The sequence below is a fragment of the Scardinius erythrophthalmus genome (genome assembly GCF_964197995.2).
Source record: "Scardinius erythrophthalmus genome assembly, chromosome: 19".
Classification (NCBI taxonomy): Eukaryota; Metazoa; Chordata; class Actinopteri; order Cypriniformes; family Leuciscidae; genus Scardinius; species Scardinius erythrophthalmus.
The window spans coordinates 11279654-11301221 of record NC_138239.1 but is presented as its reverse complement, the minus strand read 5'-3'; the positions used below and the strand labels follow the sequence as shown (position 1 = coordinate 11301221).

General features: G+C 36.7%; 2 protein-coding genes across 4 annotated transcripts; both read left to right on the top strand.

Moving 5' to 3' along the window:
• The first annotated feature begins 280 nt into the window (after positions 1–280).
• Positions 281–11158, top strand: LOC308679629 (synaptosomal-associated protein 23-like). Of its 3 annotated transcripts, none has more exons than XM_081347197.1 (8): positions 281–444; positions 2852–2966; positions 5375–5416; positions 5550–5598; positions 5709–5826; positions 6028–6201; positions 8146–8290; positions 9664–11158. In XM_081347197.1, exons 2-8 carry the CDS (start codon positions 2910–2912, stop codon positions 9721–9723), a joined length of 645 nt encoding a protein of 214 aa, XP_081203323.1. In that variant the 5' UTR covers positions 281–444; positions 2852–2909; the 3' UTR covers positions 9724–11158. The 3 variants fall into 3 exon arrangements, with proteins under 3 accessions (XP_081203323.1, XP_081203324.1, XP_081203322.1); XM_081347198.1 differs by having other exon boundaries at positions 308–718; XM_081347196.1 differs by having other exon boundaries at positions 312–635.
• Positions 11159–12982: 1824 nt separating this feature from the next.
• On the top strand, positions 12983–19322 carry LOC308679677 (synaptosomal-associated protein 23-like). Its single transcript, XM_081347275.1, has 7 exons — positions 12983–13607; positions 13951–13992; positions 14159–14207; positions 15134–15251; positions 16481–16633; positions 16756–16900; positions 17404–19322. Exons 1-7 carry the CDS (start codon positions 13551–13553, stop codon positions 17458–17460), a joined length of 621 nt encoding a protein of 206 aa, XP_081203401.1. The 5' UTR covers positions 12983–13550; the 3' UTR covers positions 17461–19322.
• Positions 19323–21568: the final 2246 nt, after the last annotated feature.

Genomic DNA, 21568 nt, shown 5'->3' with positions numbered 1-21568 from the left:
AGAGACGCTTTAAGAATGTACTAAAATGTGCTGCAGTGGTCTTTTTTCATTGTTTAAAAAAATAAATAAATAATGACTCCTTTCGTCCAGGAACACATTTGTATCGCACATAAACTAAATAATAATAATAAAAATGGCTAAAATTGATTTTTTTCTATTTATTACATGATCTTCCAGAATGTTAACTACCTCTATTAAACGTTTTACCCCACTCAGCATCTTTTCTGTTGTTATTAATAATTACCTTTTCTATTTATACTCGCTTCTCTTTGACGCATGCGCACTAAGTCACCTGTCATATGACCGCACATGCGCACCACTGTCATAATCTGTCTGAAGGAATTTCGGAAAGAGTTTGGACCAGCACGGGAAATAAACATTTTCTAAACACTAAGACCGATCGATCCTCAGTCTTATCCTTCTCCTGCCCTGGAATCAACCTCAGTAAGTAGCGAGTGAAACGTTGTGCTCCAGGTTCTGTCCAGTATTTAAAAAAAGAGGATGATAAAGCGTTTCTACTTCCCCAAAGCGGAACTGAGTACGAGACCAACTTACCAACTACTGCCTTAAATAAACAAACACACTTTACCAGTAAGTTAGCGATAAAGAACATCGTGAAACATCATGAGTAAACCGTAAGTATAAAACCTAACCGTAAATAGTGGTGTTGGGATCCTGGATCATTGGGAAGATCACAAGGACTTTCTTCACTATCAAAGTAACGTAACGTTAACTTACTAACTTTCTTAACGCGGTAATTTATTTAACGTTACCTGACAAAATTGTGCTCTGTCCTTCTGGAGTTGGGTGTGAAAGGTAAATCTTGGAATCAGCAGCATTAAACATCGCTGTGTTGTTATACTCTCTGATAAGATCGGATTTTCTTCAATGGTTTCTGTGTATGGTTTCCTGAATGTTGGTGTAGTAGAGGATTTGTCAGATCCCAAGCATCATATAGAGGAAGCATGTTGTAGTTTAGTCCGAATTTGATCTTAATGCAAGTCCAGATGATGATTAGTGTATCTGATACAGAATACAGTGAAAATAGTGTAAGAGACATGATGTAATGACCTTCCCTCGAGAAACCGGTTTTTTGTTGACAAACTGGAAATGTACAATTCCTAAGGAGGTGTTTCTCATGGCTGGACTGTTCAATGGAGGAGAGTGAGTATCCTATGACTCTCTGGGTCATGTTAGCTCCCTTAAAAACACTTTCTGTTTTGAAAAGAACCTTGGATAAGCAAGTTTAAGGGATAGTTCACCCAAAAATTAAAATTCTGTCACTTACTCACCTTCAAGTTGTTCCAACCCTGTTTAAGTTTTTTTTTTCTTCTTCTGCTGAACACAAAATAAGATATTTTGGACAATATGGTAACTAAACAGTGGATGGACCTCATTGAATTCCAAGAAATACTATGGAAGTCAACTGTTTGGTTACATACATTCTTAAAAATATATTTTGTGTTCAACAGAAGAAAGAACCTCATACAGGTTTGGAACAACATGAGGGTGAGTAAATTATGACAATTTTCATTTTTGGGTAAACTGTCCCTTTAACACTCAGAGAAGGGAATTGAAAGAGAAAATTATATTCTTTCAACATTTAATCACCCTCATGTTGTTCCAAACCTGAATGACTTCCACAAAAGGAGATGTGAAGCAGAATTTACCTCAGTCACTGTCAACTTTCATTGCGTCTTATGTATAACAAAAGTGAATGGTGACTGAGGCTTTAATTCTGTCTCTTTTTGTGTTACCTGTTAGTGAACATGTTCAGAATGTAATTTCCCAGTTCAGAAGTGGATTTGTGATGCTGGATCTAGGGTTAGATGATATAGTGTGAACTTTTCTTTAAAGTTAGTTCTTCTTGTGGATTTTTCCTCTACCTTGCTGGCATTTGAAATAGGAAAAAGCTGCAGAAACAAAGGAAAGACATAAGAAATCTGTTTCCTGTGTACAAAGACAGGCTTATTACACACTCTGTCACACCATAAACACTTAGGCCTATAAGCACCCTTTTTCATCTTTTTACTGCAGTTTAGTTTTACTACAGTGCATGTGAGATTTTTACTGTAAGCTGTGACAGTTTTATGCTAGTCGATAATTGACCTCAGCATATGTTTATTCATTAATGTTTTATGTGTATTTCTGCTCTTTTGTTTAAGCTTCAAGGTTCTTTGCAGTGAAACACACTGCAAAATGGTGTGTCTTATGTTGACCACATTGGTCACAAAATCTTCATAGAAAAACATCACGCTTCTCTTGTATCTCTCTCACACCCATCTCACACCATTGTTAACAGTGCTTTCAACAGCACAGACATCATACGCATTTTCACTTTTAACATTAAGGCGTGTAATGGGCATTGAAAAAATGTGTTGTGTCTGTACTGTTTGTGTTCTCTGAATTGTAACCTTTTTAAGATAATATTTTATTAACTTTACTATTCATTTTAAAACATCTGACAACACACAACATTGTTAATCACTTTCATGCTTTTCTTTATTTGCATTATAGATATTTGAACTTTTCACCCAATATTTTGTCATCTACTTAGCCTCATGTCGCATAATTCTATGTAATACAAAAGTTAAACCTGACATTTTGATTTGTAAGACATTCAGAGACTTGTAAAAATAGCCAATGAGTTGAATGGACTACTTTATGGAGTTTCACCCAAAAAAATAATTTGAGCAACATGAGGCTGAATTATGTTGATAGAATTCCTTCAAATTCAAATTCAAATTCAGGTGATAGATTTCCATGGGAAAGCTTTTTCTTTGGGCATCTTTGTTTGTGTGCGTGTATGAAAATAGCCTCTGAACCTTGACCTCTCATTTCTGACCTTCAGACCCCAGAGCGTAGAGCTTAAGGCCACCGGAGGGGCACCAAACTTGGACACCAGCAAGATGGCAGACATGTCAGTGGAGGACATCACAATGAGAGCCAATCAAGTTACAGATGAGGTATGCTGATCATCTGTTACGGTAGTGATTATACTGTAACAGGATGAAAGGAATCATTTCTTTGTTATTAGATGCAATGTTTTCAAGTTCCTGTATACGTACAGACTCATTGTTTGTGACAGCAAACAAAGTTTTCTCTTACTCACTGTTATACTGCACTATTTCGCAACCTTATAATACATTTCTTGCACTAACAACAGTTGTAAAAAAAAAACTTAATGTCTTTTAATTGAATTTGCAAATAAGTGACTCTCTGTGCTAGTAAATCTTCGTTAACTATAACGCACTTCTTTCTTTCTTTACCCACAACTTTGTTTCTTTCTCTCTTTCTCCTTCTTGCTGCCTCTGAAGGGACTCACATGAGCCTGTGTGCTGTAATAAAGACTAATAGCATGAAGCGGCCTCTGTGCTCATGCTCAGCATGGGTGACTGGGGGTAAACTACAAATCCATGAAACATTCCCCACCCACCTTTCCATTCTAACATCAGTTTGTTTTTGTTTTTTTAACTGTGATTTTACCGTTAGTGTTTAAGTGCCCTCAGAATGTAATTTCCCAGGTCAGAAGTAGATTAATGATGGCTGAATTTAGGGTGATATATTGTATATTTACTAATACTATTACTTAATAATAGTTATATATTGCTATAGTTTGTGTGTGAGAGAGAGAGAAGTATGTAAATGATTCTTAAAATATTGTTTATGTAAGTATACATATCAATAAAATAATTATTTTTTTTTTTTACTGTTTTAGTTCTAGCATTAAACATAAATGAATGGCTATTTGGTTGGGAAAAAAATCACACTATTTTAAATAGGTTTAAAGCAAATGCATAAATATTGATAAATCCACAGGTGAGCTAAAACATTATGATAACCTGCCTATATGCTATTGGTCCTCTGCGTGCTGCCAAAACAGTGCCGACTCACCGAAGCATGGACTTTTATAAGACCCCTGAAGGTGTCCTGTGGTATATCTGGCACCAAGACGTTAGCAACAGATCCTTCAAGTCTTGTAGGTTGCAAGGTGGAGATGGATCGAACTTGTTGGTCCAGCACATCCCACAGATGCTCAATTGGCCTGAGATCTGGGGAGTTTGGAGGCCAGGGCAACACCTTGAACTCTTCACCATGTTCCTCAAACCATTCCTGAACAATGTGTGCAGTGTGGCAGGGTGCATTATCCTGCTGAAAGAGGCCACAGAACACCGTTGTCATGAAGGGGTGTACCTGGTCTGCAACAATGTTTAGGTTGGTGGCACATGTCAAATTTACTTCCACATGAATGGCCAGACTCAGTGTTTCCCAGCAGAACATTGCCCAGAGCATCACACTCCCTCCAGCGGCTTGTCGTTGTCCCACAGTGCATCCTGCTGCCATCACTTCCCCAGGTAAATGGCTCACAAGTTCACGGCCGTCCACTTGTGTAAAAGAAAACGGGACTCATCAGACCAGGGGACCACCTTCCACTGATCCAAGGTCCAGTTCTGACACTTGCGTTTCCATTGTAAGCACTTTCAATGATGGACAGGGGTCATCATAGGCACTCTGATTGGTCTGTGACTATGCAGCCCCATACGCAGCAGAATATGATGCACTGTGTGTTGTGACGCATTTCGGCCATAATCATTTTCAAAAATTTTGTGTGACTTGTGCCACAGTAGACTTTCTATTGACTCTGAAAAGACGGGCTAGCCTTCATTAACTCGTGCATTGATGAGCCTTGGGTGGCCAACACCCTGTCGCTGGATTGTGATTTATCCCTACTTGGATACTGTTAGTAAATTCTCACCACTCCTGACCAGGAGGAACCCACAAGCCTTGCCATTTCAGAGATACTCTGAACCAGTCGCCTTGCCATAACAATATGGTCATTGTCAAAGTCAGTCAGATCTTTATTCCTGCCCATTTCTCCTGCATTCAACATGTTGATTATGAGAACTGATTGTTTGCTTACCGTCTAATCTACCCAGATCTTAATATGTGGCCTTGTTAGGAGATAATCAACGATATTTGTTTCACCTGGCTGTGACTGGTAATAATGTTTTGGCTCATCGGTGTATAATGTTGTCAAATATCTAAAAAAGTCAAGATACAATTTGCTGGAAATGCCTCTCTATTGTGTTCCTGTGTATGTAGTGTGTTCTTTGCATGGCTTCATAGCATTATCTAGGATTTTCAGATTTCTTCATACATATTTCTGAATTTATCAGTGCGTTCGAATTAAAGTCAACTCATAAAGGTCTACACATTGTGGCTTTATGAGCTGAAAGTGTTAAATTTACGTTCATTCATTGTGCTTTGTTTTATTTGATGTTTGCATGCAGACCTGAAATATTGAATATCTGCTGTTTTCTTATTACAATAGTGATTTGATTACCTTTTGAATATGTGTTTCTTTTTCTTTCAGTCACTTGAAAGCACTAGGCGGATGCTACAGATGGCGGAGGAGGTAAGAGCTCCAGTGAAACCTGGAGGCTTCAGAAGCATGTTTGCTGTTACCTGAAGTCCATAATGCTTAGAACTACCCGTATTTGCTCATTAGAGTTATATGTAACCTGATATAAGCATGCATATATTTTAAGAGCCGGGAGACGGGGGTCAAAACAATGACCATGCTGGATGAGCAGGGAGGTGAGTGACTGCACCATTCCATCTCAATCTGTAAAAACTTAATTTAGGCGATGCTGACTAATTAAGACATTGTTTATTGATTGAAATCTGCTCTATTGGGTCTTGATCAGAGCAACTGAGGCGAGTTGATCAAGGAATGGATCAGATCAATCAGGACATGAGGCAGGCTGAGAAGAACCTGACTGATCTGTCCAAATGCTGCGGCCTGTGTGTGTGCCCATGTGACAGGTTCGCTATTAAAACTCAACTTCCAGCTGCTGGATTTAAAATATTATGCATTACGTTGTATTATATTTCATCATTCATCTTTCTGGGGTAAATGAGAGTATTAAAACCTCTCTTTCAGAGTGATCAGTATGCATTACGTTGTATTATATTTCATCATTCATCTTTCTGGGGTAAATGAGAGTATTAAAACCTCTCTTTCAGAGTGACTTCCATTGAGAATGATGGGAGATATAAGCGGACTTGGGGCACAAGCAGTGACAACACCAGCGTGCAGGGAAAAGAGGGCGGTGTGGTATCCAGCCAACCGAACGCCGTTCGCAATGGGCAGGCTGTTTCAGGTGGATCAGCAGGCGCTTCTGGCCCCTACATCAAGAGGTGAGGGCAAAATACACTGAGAATGATGGACATTGATCCAGTGTCAGACTTGGCTAATAGAAAGTAAACAAGAACATACAGTGCTATGCATAAGTTTAGACACCCATACTAAAGTTGACTAAAAAGAGGAATAAAAAATCATCTTTTGGAAACTGAACTTAATGCCTTAATTTAAAAAATTAGGAAAAATCCAACCTTTAAGGACACCAATTTTCTTTGTGAATGAATAATGTATCGTAAATAAATAAATGTTCTTCCTTAAAATACAGGGTGCATAAGTTTGGACACCCCTATGGTAAATTCCCATAGAGGCAGGCAGATTTCTATTTTTAAGTATTTTTTTTTTTTTTTTTTTTTTAGGATACTATGCATCCTGATAAAGTTCCCTTGGCCTTTGGAATTAAAATAGCCCCACATCATCACATAGCCTTCACCATACCTAGAGATTGGCATGGTTTTATTTCAGTTAGCCTAATAGCTAGTTTGATTTGCATTGAGAGATGATCTTATGGAAAGTACCCCATGCCAAACTCTAGGTATGGTGAAGGCTATGTGATGATGTGGGGCTATTTTAATTCCAAAGGCCAAGGGAACTTTATCAGGATGCATAGTATCCTAAAAATAAAATTAAAAAAAAATACTTAAAAATAGAAATCTGCCTGCCTCTATGGGAATTTGACATAGGGGTGTCCAAACTTATGCACCCTATATTTTAAGGAAGAACATTTATTTATTTACGATACATTATTCATTCACAAAGAAAATTGGTGTCCTTAAAGGTTGGATTTTTCCTAATTTTTTAAATTAAGGCATTAAGTTCAATTTCCAAAAGATGATTTTTTTATTCCTCTTTTTAGTCAACTTTAGTATGGGTGTCTAAACTTATGCATAGCACTGTATGTTGGGCTATATCAGGGATGTGATTTTTCCATAATTTCCCACTTGAAAAGTATGACCCATGTGAATTTCGTAAATAAAAGAGAATATAAAAGAGTAAATGCTACTTTGCTAGTGCTGAGTGTTTGAGACGCTTATAAGGAACGCAACCTGTGCCAACCATCTTCCCAAATTCGTAATGAGAATCGTTTAGAAATCTGTTGTTGTCAACAAAGAGAAGCGTTAAGGTCTCCCTGCTGTTTTCCGCTAAAGTAAAATAATGGTTTAACTTTTGAATGCAAACAAATTAGGACAAGCATAACCATGTTAGTATTGGAATTTTACTGTTCTGTAAAATAAAATATAATAAAATAATGATAATACCAATTATTAACAATATTAATATTAACAATTCTATTAATGCTTTTATTGTAAAATATTGTATTATAATATATTATTTTTATTATTATTAAATACTGTTTTTTTTTTTGTTTTGTTTTTACAGTGGCCCCCCACTGTAAAAAAAAAAAAACAACAACAAAAAAACAGTATTCAGTACTGTTAATACTGTTGCTTATTTTTTGTCATGTGCCTGCTTTATGTCCTTGAAATAGTCAGTCTTTTCAGACATTTGGTCTGATTAAAAATTCCAACATTAAAGCCACATTTTCTCCTAATACCTTTATTTTTGTAGAGCTAAACTGTTGTGCCATCATTTGAATAAGCTTCCATTTTGTTGCATGCTAGTGTGTTATTGTGGAAGCGTCGGTTTCAGATTTACCTACCCTTAAATGTTGCTAACAAATGAACAATGGTCATTTGTTGCCTTCCTGTCTAAGCAGGCAGCGCTTGACCTAGAATAAGCTACAATGTCTTTCTTCAATGCCGCATTAAGTATATTTTGGTTGGCTGGTGCATCTGAAGTGTGGCTCCACATGTATGTGGTCTTTTTTTTATTTTAAGATCTTTACAGCTGATTAATTCTCCTGATTATTCATTTAGATTAGTCACTTTTTGTATTATTCTGTGTATAATAAGATGTACTGTATGCGTTATCATTCCCAAAAGAGTAACAAATGATGCACGAGAAGATGAGATGGAGGAGAATCTGGAGCAGGTGGGCGACATCATCGGGAATCTCAAGAATCTGGCCTTGGACATGGGCAATGAGATCGAAAACCAGAACAAGACAATTGACCGCTTAACTGATAAGGTAAAGCCTCACTATTGAACTCTTAATATATTTCATAATGTATTTATTTTTATATATATATATATATATATATTAGGGCTGTCAAAGTTAGCGCGTTAATAACGCGTTAACGCAAAATCATATTAACGGCACTATTTTTTTTAACGCTCGATTAACGCAGCGCGTATTTTCTGTTTGACCCGTGGCCCAAAACCTAGTTGGAGAAATGGAGATACACATTGTTGCCAACTTAGCGACATTGCAGACCCATTTAGCGATTTTTTTTTTTCCCTTCAACAAAGCGCCCAAACCTTATTTAGTTTCTGAGAATCTACCGGTACCGCTCTCCCAGCACGCGCGCACGCCTCTCGCTCTCTCTCTGCGTCTCGCGCTGGAGAGAGGAGCAGCGCTTTAATTCAGTTAAACACAGATATGATGTTGCTTCTCTAATTTTACATGCAAGTATAGCCGAAATCGCAAAACAGATATTGTGTTTATCTTATGTGTATTTGATTTCATCAGACGACGGCTCGATTATCAGGATTTTTGTGCAGATTAACATCTTGGAAGGGAGAGCTGGTTATGTCTTAATGGGTCGCGTTTCAGTCACCATTTCATATTCATTCCGTTGTTTGACAACAGAAACAGTCAAATATACCAATGAAAACAGTTTTATTGAGAATTTAGCTTCATCAAAATGGGCACAGAGAGAGACAAACTATAATGTAGCCTAATAATAAATAATAAATGTACATTTAGCATTTTCAGAAGAGCTGCCCTGTCATGCAAAAATCTAAACATGTTTGTGTTAATTGCTCAGTGCAAAGAAAGAGAAGTAATGGGAACCTGGTATTTCTTTGTTCTTTCTACATGTGTCTAATAGACATGAACAAGTTCTTTGAAAAACATCTATGACCTTTGAAACATGTCTCGTCTTCATGCTCTATGTTGACTATGGTTTCAATAATAAACATACATTTGCATAAAGCATCCATATTTATCCATGCCCACATTGATTAGAGTATTACAAACTTGAAAAGTATTCATTTAAGGTACATTTAGAACAAATAAAAAAAATGTGCGATTAATCACGAGTTAACTCATGACAATCATGCGATTAAAATTTTTAATCGATTGACAGCCCTAATATATATATATATATATATATATGTATATATATATATATGTATATGTATATGTATATGTATATATGTCTATATGTATGTATGTATGTATATATATATATATATATATATATATATATATATATATATATATATGTATATATTATATGTATATGTGTGTATGTGTATGTATTTATTATATAATATGATTGTATAATTTTATATTTAATTTTATATATATAAAAATATATTATTAATTGTGTTGCCCAGGCTGATATGAATAAAGCTCGCATTGATGAAGCCAACCAGCGAGCCAACAAACTTCTGTAGAGAATGGACACTTCCAGCATCTTTCAGGAGCCTGATTGTTTGATCTTACCACACACTTACACACAAACTTTCTGCTTCACAGCAATGAATTGCAGCAAGTGAGTTTATTTTTTCCAATGCCATCTGTGCCTTTTATTGCAGTCTTTGTTCTATTGTAAATAGGTTGACACGTGCACACACAAACATATTAGAGCCTCCTGTACAATCTAGTCTTCACCCTTAATATGTGGGACAAATATGCTGGACGAACAGAGTGCAGTTGTTTTTGCGGCTTTGCTCACTGCTGTCCTGTCAGTCTGTAATGGATGGAGTCTGATCTCTCGGGATGGTGATGGGTTTTGTCCGTCCCTCTCTCTGGACTTGAGTCAACATGGCTAATTGTTTCACTAATCTGAATGAAGGGCCAAAGACTTATGACAGAACCTTTAATGTGCTTTTATGCTGCCCTTATAGCCGTCTATGTATGTTTGGGCTAATTAGATGTTTGGTTTGTATGTCATTTTTTTTCCTGATTCGGTTACTGATTATGCTCATATTTAATTATCTTAAGACATTAATAGGCCTTGTGAATACAGTTAGTCCTGTTCAATGTTTTGGGTAAAATTTGTGGTAGTGTCGTTTTTTTAATTTACCATGCTTTAGGAATAGGACATTTCACTAAGTCTATTTTATTTCTAATAAAGCCAGTATAATCCTTCCTTGGTTTTTTTCCCCTTTTTAAAAAAATATTCAGACCTGACTTGACAGCAGCAGGTGCTGCCACATTAGTTTATGCTTTTAAGGTGAAGGTTTGAAGTGTATAGGTTGAAGGTTTTGCCACAATGTATAGCTCGTTATGTGTTTTTTTTTTTTTTTTAAAGAAGTCTCTGTAACACTTTAGTTTAGGGTCCAATTATAACTATTAACTAGCCGCTTATTAGCATGCATATTACTAGGATATTTGCTGTTTATTAGTACTTATAAAGCACATAATAATGCCATATTCTGCATGACAATACATCCCTTAATCCAACCCAATACCTAAACGTAACAACTATACCTTACTAACTATTAATAATCAGTAATCAGGAGTTTACTGAGGCAAAAGTCATAGTTAATAGTTAGTTAATAGTGAGAATTGGACCCTAAACTAAAGTTTGACCGAAGTCTCTAATTCTCACCAAGGCTGTCTTTATTTGATCAGAAAATATTAGGGAACTTCATTTCTTGCTCAGTGACCCATTTTGTGTTGATTTTGATGTTTGCTTTGGATCTGTCCTGGTGGAAGATCCAACAATGGCCCACTATAAGATTTCTAGCAGATGCAGTCAGGTTTTTATTTTTTATTTTTAATCTGTTGGTGTTTGATAGAATCCATTATGCCATGTATCTGAACAAGAAGTCCAGGACCTCCAGCAGAAAAATAGGCCCACAACATTAAAGATCCTGCAGAATATTTAATCGTACACATGGGGTACTTTTTTTATCCCTGCATGCACCAAACCCATCTTGAGTGTGTACTTCAGCTGTTTTCTTACAGCCACTTTCTATTTTCAATATTTTGCTGCACATCAGAACTATATTCTTTGGATTTACCCATTGTGATAAATGATTAAGGGAATTTGACCTTTGTGTTTGTGTTGACCTCATATGCTCCTTTGAAACAAGAATTCATGGTCGAATAATTTCATGTTCCTAGTCACCCTGATGTGCTAAATTTTAAATATGAAAAGGAATATATTTCACACATATACTATAACTTTTTCTTTTAGTTCAGTGACGGGTTAGAATTTATTTTATTTATTTTTTTAAATGAAAGATAAAAAAGATAAGCAATGCATTGTTTGATCATATTTACCAAGGGTGCCAATAATTCTGACCCCAACACACACACAGCGCAATTGACAAATGAAGGCGACGAGCCTTGCACTTTAAATTGAAGTAGAGAACATTTTTATTTATTGGAAAACTATATTTATTGGATAGACGAAAATCACAAAGTTAAGGGGAATCTTTCCATGTAGGTCAAAAAACTGCCCTTTCCCCATTGCCAACTCACTTCCTGTTTAAAAAGGTTGCCCACAGTTAGTACTAAAGGTAGGTACAATACCTGTATATGAAATTATCTAATCATTTCATATATGTAACTCATGGGCCCCTACAGTTGGTTCATCAGAATACGTTTATTCCAGAACGTTTCATCTGATCTCAGTTAGCCTACTGTTTTATATTAATTCTAGCTTTCATATTTTTCATAGATACTTTTACTTGGACTGATTGTTCTCTGGTTTTCCTCAAGAGGATCACATAGTAGTTATTTGAATCATTTTAGGTTTCAAGAACTAGGACAGTGCCTCAGTTTCAACTCCCTTAGAGACTTTCTGTGTCTGCTGTCCAGGAGAGTTTACATATGCTGTGGAGCCTGAAGGAACCATCAAGTTATCATCCAGCTCTGATGCGTTCTCTGTTCCCTGAGAGTCTGAAAAACTGAAAAATGTAATGGCACATTAGATATAACATAAAAACAAAGTCTGCTGATAAAGTTTTTTTTTTTTTTTTTTTACATATAAACTCAATTGTGAGTTATAAATCAGAATTGCTTAACGTAAACTCGCAATTGTGAGTTATAAAGTCAGAATTGCGAGATACAAAATCGGAATTCTGAGGGAAAAAAGTCAGTTGCAATTCTGCTTCTGATTCAATTCTGCTTCTGACTTTATAACGCAATTGCGACTTTAAATCAAGCAATTCTAAATATATTTAAATATATATCGGAAATATATTTATTCAGAATGCAGTTGGTAAGTAAATATATAGGAACATTTCAGCAGGTTCAGGATAATTCATGTTAACGCAGAGAACATGATTTAATGTTTAAACCAATTGACAGCAATTAAATAGTCCCAATAATCAGCGATCACATGGTTAACTGTCTGTAATGTAGGTGATCTTAACCCTGTTACTGGAAACTTCCGAGTAGTAATATTCTTGCTAAATGCCCTCATTATACAAATGCCGCTGTCCCCGTTTCAGTGTTGCAAAGAACAATTTTTTTTTCGCCGTGAATGGTCGGGTTTTGAATGGCAATTGGCTGGTTTTTGTATAGGTACACCCATAACTCTCTCTGCGGAATTTTTTTGTGGTGCAAAGAGGAAACTTCGACATGTAGCCTACAACTGAATCATAACTCATCATCAGAACTCTGGAACGTCTTGAGTAAGTTCTCAGATACATATACACCTGTACATTAACTAAAAGAGGCACAAAAATATACTTTGTGGACAAGTCTCACTTGACTTTAACTTACACTTTTGTTAAAATTCTGCTGTGCTTGATAGCTTATTTAGTTTGACTTACCCTTGTGCTGTGTTTACCTAATTGATCTGAGTGTATTCGCCTCAGTTTTTTAAGGTCTTAAACTGAGGTCCATAAACTCAGATTATTTATGCCTACGATCAATCATTTCTAAAAAGAAATACAAAGCCTGTGCTAATTGAAAGAAAACAAGCTGATAAAAAGATTGAATCCAATATTTGGCAATAATATAGTATAACAAAAGATTTATAAGCAGTTTTTTGCTGGCCATTTTTGACTTGAACACCCATAACAAGTCTAACAAGGTGGGGTAAAAATTCCCCTCAAAAGTACAAATATTTTAAATGATTCTCTTCGTTTAATATTGTCTCATACAATCACGTGAAATTTAGTTGTATTTCCATGGAAAGCTCCATCTGTGGCAATCTTTGTTTATAAGCAAATGTATCATCTTAACTTTGACTTACTGTATAGGCTACTTTTCCCAAAGTGTATGTAAAGTTTTTGTGCCAGCAGAATCCCAATTCAGCAGTATGGCAGACATGTCAGTGGATGAGATCACAATTAAAGCCAACCGTGTAACAGATGAGGTAGGTTTGTGATATCATAAAATATCATTTTCTTCTTTTACATCCTCTTGTTCTTAAATTAGATGCTGTTTCTGTTCCTGTAAAATTCCCAGCACGTATGGAAGCAGCATTCTATTTCTCTAAACTAGAGATAAAATTCCTTCTTTGCTCCATCTTTCTTTCTCTTTTGTTCTCACTTGTATAGTGCTTGTCATTTTCCAGGTCAAATGTGGTTTATTGAGAACGAAACTCGTTTTGAACAACCACAGTTTATCAGAAGTGTTAATAAAATTTGTTTAGCAAAATAGATTTATCATTATGCTACAGTAATGTTTGACTAAGTTTCTTTGTATTTGTTTGTCAGTCAGCTGATAGTTGTAGAAGAATTTTACAAATGACAGAGGAGGTAAGTTGTCTTATTTCAACAGTTAAACCAATGACACATGGATGCTCCTTAAAAGCTTGTCCCAAATAACATATGCTGCTATTTGAAATGTAAAAATGCTCAGAACAATTGCAATTTGCTCATTGCTTTAAGTTGAACTTTACTTGAAGCTTGTGTGTATTTGCAGACTATGACCATCGGGAACAAAACAATAACTATGCTGGATGAGCAGGGAGGTGAGTCTGTTATCTCAATGCACCTGATTCCTGATGTCTACTTCAATATCTCAAAATCTGGAGGCCTTTTCACACATTAAATCATTTCTGAATATTCTTATGGATGGCATTTAGAGTATACTTTATAGTAATTAGCCATGAAATGCCTCTTAAAGGTAGGGTAGGCAATTTTCTGAGAGGTTAGCAATAGCAAGCTAACTTTGAAAGCATAAGATCCCACCCTCCCTTCAGAGCGTCTCCAAAGCCACGCCTCCTTCAAAACACATGAACGCGTACAGCAGGGGTGCAAATAAAAGCGTCACAAGACGGCGTTAAACTAGCGCATGTCTCAAAGCACATAACATTACAATAATAATGAACGTAAACACTGAGCTGTACCACTTGACTGCTGCAGATTCATTTCGCCGTTGATAGTGTTGCCATTTAAACGCATAAATTCAAGTCACAAACTGCTCGAAGTATAACGTTACGGTTTTCCATCTCTAACAAATTAACTAAGATAAGCAGGTAGGACATAGTAATGATTGAACAAACTTTTTATGGTCCTACACCTTCCACAGACGATATATTTTCATATAAATACATTAAGACCACGTAACTTATTGATTGCATTTAGGATGTGAATGTTAAAAATGTTTCTGGAACAAATCACCTTCACTGCCTTTAAGGTGCAATCCCATTCGCCATTGGTTGGCAAATTTTCACTTTCAAAATCCAGTCATCGAGAATTCCGTATGAAGGTAAAAAAAAAAAATCCCCATTCTGCACTGGGATCAGATTAATCATGCAAATTTCCTGCGGTGACCAACAGAAAGTTGGTTGGTTGGAAAGTGACCTCTGTGTGAGCCATGCTTCATGCATCACTATTGACAATGGACAGCAGACTGGTGACTACCACACCTTTATTCTCTTTCTCTCTATATCAGAAAAACTAAGGAATGTGAAACAGGAAGTGGGCCAGATCGAGCAGGACCTGAAACAGGCTCGAAAAAACCTGAACGAACTGTCCAAATGCTGCGGCCTGTGTGTGTGGCCATGGAACAGGTTGGTTAGAGCATCTACCTTATTATGTGACAATGAGTTTTAAATTTAAATTAGTTCGACTACATTTCTTGTCAGACTACAACACAATTAAGAAGTAAGACACTGAGGAATAATATTGGAATTCTTAGTGGTGACTTAAAGATGACTTAAGATGACTTTAAGTGATAAAGCATAAATTAAAGGTACACTACGTAACTTCTGGTGCTCTAGGAGTTAATAAACAAAATTGCATGTGTCTTGTTACGCAGGTACCGGGCTACAGTCTGAATATAAACACTTATTATAGGCGTACCGTAGTTATTCATAAGACAAAAACATGGGTTGGAAGATGGATTCATGATGTACTTGCTCAATTTATCATTTTTGAACAAAAAAAGTTACATAGTGTACCTTTTGTGAAGTGTGATTTCTAGAACTGGAAAAGTCATGTAAATTAATCAAGTCTTCTAACTCAAAGGGGTTTTTTATAATGACATTTTAAATACATTCTAGCTGTGTCAAGCTCTACAAAAGCTTTTTTTTAGAAATTCAAAAACTTGGCTACTTCTTTCTTTAAGTGTATTAGTCAGAAACAAAGGATTTCATGTAAGATGCTGAAAAGAACAACAAATGTTGTGTTTTGGATGCTAGTCCCCAAAGTGAGATTCTGGTCTACTGATATCCCCGCCAGGTTCTTAACTAGCTTAACCGTCAACCAGGAAAGACCATGCTGGTCCAACTGCTTAAAGGAACACGCCGACTATTTGGGACTTTAGCTTAGTCACCGTATCTCCCAGAGTTAGATAAGCCCATACATACCCTTTTCATCTCCGTGCGTGCCGTATCTCTGTCTGCAGCACCCACCGCTAGCCTAGCTTAGCATATTTTGTCACTTATTGGGAGCAGTATGCTAGCTGGAGCCACTTACCTCTGGTTTTTGCTTTGTGCTAAGCTAGGCTAGCGGTGGGTGCGTCAGACAGAGATACAGCACGCACGGAGATGAAAAGGGTATGTACGGACTTATCTAACTCTGGGAGATACGTGAATAAGCTAAAGTCCCAAAAGTCGGCGTGTTCCTTTAATCAACTACATTTTGTTGGTGAATTGCCTAGCTATACTGCTCCACTACCTAGATCAGCATTAAACCAGCACTGAATTGAATCAACTAAATAGGCACTTTTAGTTTGTGGTTTTCACCTCAGTGCTTGTATTTGATCTATTTCTTTGGATCTGAATGGCTCCTCTTTCAGAGTGAAGTCCTTCAAGAGTGGCAGGAGATATAAGCAGGGTAAGGAACCAAAAGAAAGCAAGCGGAAAGTGGTATCCAGCCAACAGAGTGCCATCCGCAATGGGCAGGCTGTTTCTGCTGGGTCAGCAGCCCCCTCCGGCCCTTACATCAAAAGGTGAGATTTGTGTTGTGCGTTGCCATATGGCACAAGCTGTTAATTTATATTTAGACACATGTTTATCTAATAAATGTGTAATGGTCTTAGCTGGAAAATTCAAGTGTTTTTTGTTCTGTTAGAATAACAAATGATCAACGAGAAGTTGAGATGGAAGAGGATCTGAAGAAGGTGGACGACAACGTTGTTATTTTAAAGAGCATGGCACTGGGAATAGCCGACAAGATCAGCAAACAGAACCAAGATATAATGGAAATCGCAGATGAGGTAAAGTTACTATTATTAAATCCAGAGGTGATTCATTGGGATAATAGTGCATTTGTGGCGCTAGAGATTTAGATCTAGCTGGCAATATACACTCTAGTGACAACTTCTACACGTATGTTTATGTTAATTAAGTTAACAAATATAATTAAAACACTGTAAGATTTAGAACTCAGAAAGGTTTGAGAGCTCAGTGGAGGAAAATATTGAACGACTGAAATGATCTGTGGATTTAACTTGTAGTGATGCTAGATAGATAGATAGATAGATAGATAGATAGATAGATAGATAGATAGATAGATAGATAGATAGATAGATAGATAGATAGATAGATAGATAGATAGATAGATAGATAGATAGATAGATAGATAGATAGATAGATAGATAGATAGATAGATAGATAGATAGATAGATAGATAGATAGATAGATAGATAGATAGATAGATAGATAGATAGATAGATAGATAGATATGTGAACTGACTCCTTTATTGCCTTTTTTTGCCAGGTTGAAAAAAATACACATGCTGTTAATGCTGCAGAAGAACATGCCAGGAAATGCTGACAGGACCACCACAAGTTTAAGTCAGCATGACAAAAAAAACATTTTCTAAATGCATGTTTTAGATTTATGTTTTACAATTATTCTTTGCATATGTGGATTATTTTTTTTTTTAAACCTTGTAACGTTTAATCTAAATAACTCAATCTTCTGGAGAAAAGACAGACTTCTCTGTAGTGACTTCTGCAAGACTTCATTTAGACTATCATTTAGTCAGTTTAAACCCCTGCCCTACAAGCTTCCGTTCAACTACCTCCAGTTTTGTGTGCGATGGACACAACTCAAAATCCAGTCAACAACCAAATGGATCGAATCAAGCCCTGCACTAAAAAAAAAGTTCTTATCCGAAAATCTGTTTCACTCTGATGTAGGCTACATCACAATACGGAAGAAAAGATCTGCTGTTTACATTTCCATTTCACTTCCATTTGTGTCTTTTTATTGTAATCTTGGTGTTTGTAAATAGCTGGACACAAGCTGTGTCATTAAATAATTTGCATAATAAGGCTTTGAGATGATTGAGCCTTTGGAAAGTGTGATTCAAGTCAACAGAAAATTTAAGTTGCAATTGTCTTTTCTTCCCTATTATGTCGTATATCCGAGTGAAACGGCTTCTTAAACGATAAAAAAATGTAGGGAGGGAATTAACTTTGTCCTATGAATTGATGGTCATTCATTGGATGGTCGTGGTATGCTATTGCTGTGATGTCATGTGAGTGACAGGTTGCCCCACCCTTGCTCCAGTAAACACGTCATCAGAGAAGAGAAGAGAAGAGATGTGGCTGCAAGAGGGAGGGGGAGATATTTCATAATCCCTTTATGTTGTACTTTGTGTCGAAATGACCAGCAGAGGTTGCTGTTAGACTGTTTTGAAATCTAACCACAAAAAGTGCTTCCTAAAATGGAGGCCTCAAAAAGCATAGTTTACTTATGTTATGTAGGAGAATTTTCTCAGAACTAATGACACTCTGACTCATCCATGAGTTCTAATACCTATTCTTATTGCTTGCTTTACTTCATCACATGAGTGTTTTTTTTTTCTAGTTATTTATGTTCTGTAGTAGTGTTATTGGGCCTACCACATTGTTTTCTGTGGCTAAGTGCAGCAGAGCTCGTTTCTGTCTTGACAGTTAGGCATATATCAAGCAGGCCAACACATGCTTAAGCTCTTTTGGACTTTTTTTCTTCGTTTTCAGGGATACCTGCTGGCAACTAATACAAACACTTTTGACTTTGCAGAAGTACATTTAGACTGCATTCTCGTATGAAGTGAAATTCAGACCAACAACACAACTTTGATATTTTGTATACAATGGTATAAAAAAGATGTTAATACTGAATTTCTTAGACACAAAATTGCCATTTACTCTGTTTTTGCTCTCAAAAATTACACAGTAGTGAGTTCAGTATTAGAGCCCCTCCCCCAGGGGGAACCTTGAGGGTATGCAAAAAATGCATTATGTAACGGAGTATGCATGTATATATGGAGTACATAACGCATATATGGAGCTTACCACAAAAAGAAGTGTTTTTATAAAAGGCGTCGCAGATGATTTTTTGACAGGTATAGTATTCGGTTTACAGCACTACTCGTTTATAGTAAAACAATTCCTATAGTCGTAAAGCAATTCAATGACATGGTAACTGTGATCACTCTCTAAACAATATGTATGAAGTAATGTCAAATGTCTCTTTCCTTTTAAGTCAACCAGGAGGCCGAGGCCCACTAGGGGGCCTCAGTAAACTTTCAAGGGGCCCTCACGATGACTTAAGATTTAAATTATGCACTCAACAACTGTCATTTTTAATGCAAAACCAAAACTGGAAAAGTCATTTGTATGCTATTTATGAGTAAAAATCATAACCATAACTAAAAGTGGTGGTATTTTTCTATAATTATTGTTTTCAACTATTTAATATTGCTACTCTTATTTTCTTATTTTTCTTGAAAATGAGCAGCAGAAGTACCAGAAATATATTTGGAGGTCTTTGAATATCATATTAGACAATGGGGGGCATGGAGTCAAACAGGTTGAGAACCACCTATTTAAAGGGTCGTCATCGGGGCCATCGGATGCCCATTTTCCACAAGTTGGTATGATTCTTTAGGGTCTTTATGTAAAGTTTGTAACATACTTTGGTTAAAATTCCTCAATGGTTGTGTAAAACAACACCCTTTTTACCTCCGCAAAAACAGCTTTGTTCACAGTGACCCGTTTTGGTGCATGTCTCTTTAAATGATAATGAGCAACACCCATCTCTTCCATGAGGGGTGACCACATAAGACACATAATGTGCTGCCTTGGCAACCTGCCTTGGTGGACAGTATAAACCACTGGCTGAGGGCGGAAACATGCTAATACGGGACAGTCTGTCAGTGTTTGTGGCTGGAGCATGAGCAATATGACATCATATTGCTCAGAAAATCCAAAGGCTTGATTATTAAGAGTGTTTAGGCTTTTTGAAGATAAGAGTGAATGGATTTTTTTTCATTATATGGTGGTTGTGTTCACACACTGCAAAGACACATTTATATAATCCAAACACCATAAGTGAATTAATTTTACATCCGATAACCCCTTTAAGATGTGCATGCTATTAATTTTTAAAGCTTGTTTTATTTGAACCCCTTATTTCAATATTTCTATTGTTTATCCGTGGTATTAAAATGGCGGACTGCTTGGTTCCACCCGGACCAGTTGTGCCATTTTACCGTTTCTACAGTTTAAAAGTGAGCAGCATGTCAAGACAACAGAGTGGTTCACACCATAAGTGCTCAGGTTCGTTTACTGTAATGATCTTTTTGCGCTACATCCTCTGATATATTTGTATCTAGAGCTATATACACTTCAAGCCCTTTCCGCTCTGTGCGCGTCGCTTCTCTCGCTCTCACAAATACGTAAAGTGCCACACAAGAGCTGCAGATGGCACGGTTATTATAATAATAGTAGCAGAAACACGTGAACAGCAAAATAGGTACTTTTGCTAAAATGATGCAGAAAACGAGAATGCAACAAATACAATTATATTTTATCTGTCATAAAGATCATGATTCCGACCGTTTAACTAAACCAGGTTTGTGACAAGTTAATGCCCCCCCCCCAATCCCATACATTTAACTTTATTAATCAGCATATTAAGAGCATTTCATAATAAACAGTGTTATAATTTGATATAATTAATTGAATACCCCTGGTTTATGTAAGGCCCCGATATACTCATGGAGATGTTCTTTTTCGTTCTTCGTTTATGGGTAAAACAAACTTCGAAATACACGAGCAGCTATATACTGTTATCGAACATCTGACGGATGTCTAACCTCGACCGACTGAACAGGCCAAATTAACCAGAAAAGATTTTCTCGTGAAAGAAGACGGAGCCTCCGCTCACACCTATTATCGCCATGGACCAATGTACAAAGCGAACTGTTCACTTTGGCAAGTTGTTTCGAACTCCCAAAACGAACTTTGTTCGGCCTGATTTTGTTCGAAATGACGTCATATCAGTTCGTTCTTCGATTTCGCTTGAAGTATATCGGGGCCTTAAGGCCGCAAGTGTGCCATTTGGGACAGGGCCAAATACGAAAATATCTGGTGGTAGGCTACTTAAAAGTAATTTCTGAATTAATCCGAAATGTTTAACGAATTGATTAAATAAATTATTTAATGACTCACTCATTAAGGCAACCATTTTGTTGCCATCTATTAGTGTGATGATGTAACCCGTAGAAAGAGTGACCGATAAATCTGTTGAACTGTTACATCAAGATGCCGCTCGGCCAATCAAATTCAAGGATATAGGACTTAATACTATTTCCAGTGTTCGTATGTATATTAGGCAAACAAATGTTGCTGGACTACTGAATTTAGAAATTCCTGTAGCTGTGTGAAGCTGTGTTATTCCTCTGAATGCAGAGCTACAGTGATTTGGGAAGTTTCATGCAGTGTTACTGCTGAACTGGCAGCAGCTGTGAGAGCCGAGTGGAAACAGTGACTGAGTCTCCTGGATGTGAGGAGTGAGTCACATCAACCCCCCAGCCCCACCCCTTCCAAGATTCCACAGAAGTCATCACTTGAGCTGAACCCAGAACAGCGTCGCCATTTTTAACTTG